The sequence below is a fragment of the Ciona intestinalis genome, unplaced genomic scaffold, assembly GCF_000224145.3.
Source record: "Ciona intestinalis unplaced genomic scaffold, KH HT001230.1, whole genome shotgun sequence".
Classification (NCBI taxonomy): Eukaryota; Metazoa; Chordata; class Ascidiacea; order Phlebobranchia; family Cionidae; genus Ciona; species Ciona intestinalis.
In genome coordinates, this window is record NW_004191551.1 from 16,085 (window position 1) to 20,448 (window position 4,364).

Genomic DNA, 4,364 nt, shown 5'->3' on the forward strand with positions numbered 1-4,364 from the left:
GACAGTTACTGATGACAACGGCGACGCTGCTAAATAAAAACAAAAGCAGTTATCGTCTGAGTTTTAACGATGACAGTTATCCAGTTTCCGTATTGTAAGTGATAATATTTGGCATAGTAAGCGAGTGCAACTTAAATTTGGACTTTAACTTTAAAAAACAAGATAGCTTTTGGTGCGTGTGTAAAAGTGCAGCATTGTTTGCCACAACTTTGAGATGCATCCTAATCTTTAACATCATGTAGATGCGTATTATTAGAAACCTCAACAAATACTATTTTTGATCAGATTTAAGTTGATTTTTGTATTGTAATTTGTTGATATACATAATTTTTTTGTAATAGTTGTGTAGTAATTTAATATGGACTGTCAATTCAATGAAAAAATAACCTTAGAATTACTTTTTACGGAGTTTGAGAAACAAGAAGAAAAACAACAACAGCCAACAAAAATTCAAAATACATATCCAGAAGAAATTATTACCATGTTACATACTTTACAAATTCCTACTGCATCATTCACACAGTATGGGTTTTCACAAATATCAGCATGGTATAACAAATATAAAATAACAAGTAACAAGTCAGCAATATTAAAAATGTATCCGGAAGTTTGCAACAAAGCTGTCAGTTTTTTCAACAATACAAGCGACAACTGTCAAGCTGCGTGGAAGCTTCTCAAAATTATTAAAAAAATGTTCAGGATACGATTCCAAGTGTTGATCATACAACCCCAATTACGTTGAGTGATACTGAAAAAGGCATAATTGAGTATATGGGAGGCTATATACAGTTAAAAGAGCAGGAAGTCGATTTAGAAATGAACTTATAAACTTAGTTTCATCGGATGCACCATGTGGTTCTTTGATTCCTATATTGGAAAAGCAAGATGCATCTTTAAAGTATCCCAGTAAAGATTATGTTAGTCTGTTATGCACAACCTATTTTCTCTTCATGAAAGAAACCCAACAAAAACCCTACAATGATCAACTTTCATATACTTAGTGAGAACATACCTAATAACAGTCAGTACATAAAGTTTTTGCAAAAACTACATGACAATTGTGAACCTGGTGATGAAGACAATGTTGTACAACTACTAAACTACATTGTGACCTTATTTATTAGAGTTTTATCTTACAGCTTTCCTAAAAAATTGTTCCACAAGCTTTCTAAGAAAAAAACTTCTAGGTCCAGTAGTTTACGGCATGGTTTAAAAAGTGTAGCTATGGCACAAAACAAACAGTAACCTGTGATAACTTATTCTTGTTTCAATAATTTGTATTTATGAGTTTTAAAATAAAACATGAAAACTAACATCAGAATCATTTCTTTTTCTTGGGCAATGGTTCTCATTACAGACAGTCTGCCATGCATTTTTAGTTCCGTTTGTTGTATTCCCACCCTTAACTTTCTTAATTATCTTTCTCTTCAATATGTGCTGAATGCCATATGCTGCTTCACAATATCAGGATTTTGAGAACGCTGACCTAGTTGTCTCTGTATAAAATACCAGTTACAGTAATGCCCTGTTTTTGTTGACACAATTTACCACATGGGAGAATAAAAATGCTTAGTTACCAGGTTTCCAAAGAACGCTTCTAAAATATCTTGGGTAAAACTTCCAAGACAAACAAACATATTCCAAAGAATATAAAAGTCGCTCACAAAGGTTAATAAAGTTGAAGGTTGTAAATAATAAACCTTCAAATGTTGGTTGGGGTATAATTGTTTTCTTCTCAGTGGTTTTTATTTCTCTCTGTTTAGGAATATATTTTATTAGGTAAACAAAAAATCCGGCAGTATTGTAAAGTATTGTAATATTTTCATGACAAATTCTTAGCTTACCTTCCACTCAATCAATGTTTTTATAAAATGTTCTTTCAACCAAATTATTCTGTCATCTTCCATCGTTCTTATGGGGTGACTCCAATGACAGTTCACTATATCAAACCACCTGCAAAATATAAGTAAACAAATATCAGTATACAATTAGATAAATGCAAGATGAAATAAAAAGTGTTATCAAAATCATTCTATTACTTTTTACAAACTCACTTTGAAAACAGCAATACATAATCAGATGTTCCTTCTGCGCCTTTTATTGTTGACAGACATTTTCCAACTTTCCAAGACAAAGTATCTTTTGCCAAGTTCACTTTCATCTAAGATCATTTAAGTAAATGTATTTTTGTCTAGAAAATACTAATAACACAGTACCTTGCTAAAAGCATTTAGATTAATGTGCTCTTCAGAAAGAGGAGTTCTCTTTAAAATAGCCATAGCCCTTTCTTGATCAAACAATTGCTGAACATGTGTCCACAATATATCTCTTCCACCTTTGTGTAAATATAGACTTCCTGTTGGCTTTAATGAATACAATGCATTCCTTGCAGTCTTAAGGATTAAACAAAAACACCAGTTATGGAATCATACATAGGTCGTTAAATTTCGTTTACAAACCTTTAACAAATGTGACGGGTCAGAGCACAAAAATACAGGTCTTTTTGGCGCACATGGGTTTGGAGCAGTCAGCCCATTTTCTCCTGTCAAATTATCTACTCCACTGAGCAATTTGTACAATCTTCTGTTGGTTGGATGCCCATCAGAAACTAATGCATGAATGTTTACATTTCTAGTTTCGCATGCAAACAAAATGTTCCAATAGAGTAAAGCTAGATTTTCTGCTGAAGTGGATTTTGTTGGATACCATGCAATTGGCAGTGATATCTCACGTCTGACTGTGCGCAGATAGAATACTGTAACAGTTTTATTCATTAAACACCATGCTACTAAAGAATAACATTCAAAGTCTACCTAATATATGGGTGGCAATCTCTGGTAAGCAATTGTTGTTTGGGCCAAAGTCTACGAAACCCACCAACTTTCCTTCTCTTAGAATAAGATTTTCCCGAACTAAATACAATATCAGAAATTATTTAAAGGAATACCAAACAGCAACGCAGTATTACTTTTCATTTCATCTATTGTTAAATAACCAGGTAAACTTTTTCCGCCCGCAGTCACTCGTTCAATCTCAGACAATGCTTCCTGGTTGATTCCCGCATTTGTATCGGCTTGATTTCTGAGAAAGCAATATAAATGTTGTAGTAATAAATACAAAAATTTATTAATATCGCATTGCATAATATCAAATATTTAACATGCATTTTTTGTAACATAGCATAATATCAAATATTTTACATGCATTTATTATAACATTGCATAATATCAAATACCTATATTGTTTTATAGTACTTTTCGCCGGTAAAACTAGGACTTCACTCTTTCGCAACTGCTCATAAGCGGATGGTGATTTGCTATACAACTCAATAGCCCATCTTACGACATCAGGATGATACCTTCGTCCATGTAGATTCTTGTTACCATTTAACATTTGATATTTAACAAACATTTTTTTCCATGGTGTCAAAGAATCCATCTCACCACTGTAAATTCCCTAAAACATGGAACCATAATTAGATTGTTATATCTATTTACCACACATGTACGATGTACACAACTTACCTCCATGATGTTGAGTATTTTATCATTCACTGCAATAGTTTCCTTTAGGTCTTTGTTACCACTACCAGCATGTTCAATGCACTTGCAGCATATTGGCATGAAGTTGTCATCACTTGATTCTTTTACTGTGAAGTATTGTGTTAAAAACATCAGCATTTCCCATTTTAAGATAATAAATTCAGGGTAGGATTTACAAGAAACAACCCACAAAATTCAGATAAAAAAGCTGCCGTCTTTCACTTTGCTGAAGCTTTAAATTCGCGGACTGAAGAAACAAATACACATTAAAGTGCTCATGACACGAATATTAAACTTAGTGTGAAACAATACATCTTATTATAATACGTAGTCTTACCAACGTTTACAGGCGAGAAACTTTATTTACGCGATAAATGTAACGTTTTAAGTGAAACAAATCGACTCCCCAGTTTGCGGCGTAAAAATGATACCACTACCTTGTGACGTCAGCGCGAGAACGCTAGCCAGACAACTGCTGTAGATTTTATAGTGTTTATTTTGATGCGTAATGGAGGGCGATGACAGTTTTGAAGGCTTATCGGATTTAAGCAGTTCTCTCGATCTCGTTTGCGAGATTGAATCTGACTCCGATGATTCTGAAGTATCTGGTTCTATTAAACCTTACCGATACGAGCCTGAATCGAACGAGCAGACGGAAGAAAGTGTAATGTCCCCCGAAGCAACACTAACTGTGGACAGACGTCAGAATTACAATTGGTAAGAATGTGTACAGATTTACTCTGCGTCAGTTAAGCAGTTGTAGTTGTTTTTTTAGAACAGTTTTAAAATATTTTGTCATGTTTCGTGGGCAGGTGTCAGTGC

The 4,364-nt window shown here is 33.8% G+C and overlaps 1 protein-coding gene across 1 annotated transcript; it reads right to left on the reverse strand.

Annotated features, from left to right (window-relative positions):
* Positions 1 to 1,378: 1,378 nt before the first annotated feature.
* LOC104266769 lies at positions 1,379 to 4,271 on the reverse strand. Its single transcript, XM_026840378.1, has 10 exons — positions 3,525 to 4,271; positions 3,236 to 3,456; positions 2,969 to 3,081; positions 2,814 to 2,912; positions 2,460 to 2,755; positions 2,217 to 2,393; positions 2,055 to 2,161; positions 1,845 to 1,953; positions 1,578 to 1,755; positions 1,379 to 1,496 (listed from the first exon to the last, which is right to left on the reverse strand). Exons 1-10 carry the CDS (start codon positions 3,678 to 3,680, stop codon positions 1,465 to 1,467), a joined length of 1,488 nt encoding a protein of 495 aa, XP_026696179.1. The 5' UTR covers positions 3,681 to 4,271; the 3' UTR covers positions 1,379 to 1,464.
* Positions 4,272 to 4,364: the final 93 nt, after the last annotated feature.

What these genes read in the sequence shown, in the direction of transcription:
- LOC104266769 (XM_026840378.1), bottom strand. Translation starts at nt 3,680, where the DNA reads ATGCTGATGTTTTTAACACAATACTTCACAGTAAAAGAATCAAGTGAT. An exon ending in AACAATAGATGAAATGAAAA is followed by an intron (nt 2,913 to 2,968) that starts GTAATACTGCGT and finishes TATTGTATTTAG; the next exon opens with TTCGGGAAAATCTTATTCTA. An exon ending in TATGTATTGCTGTTTTCAAA is followed by an intron (nt 1,954 to 2,054) that starts GTGAGTTTGTAA and finishes TATATTTTGCAG; the next exon opens with GTGGTTTGATATAGTGAACT.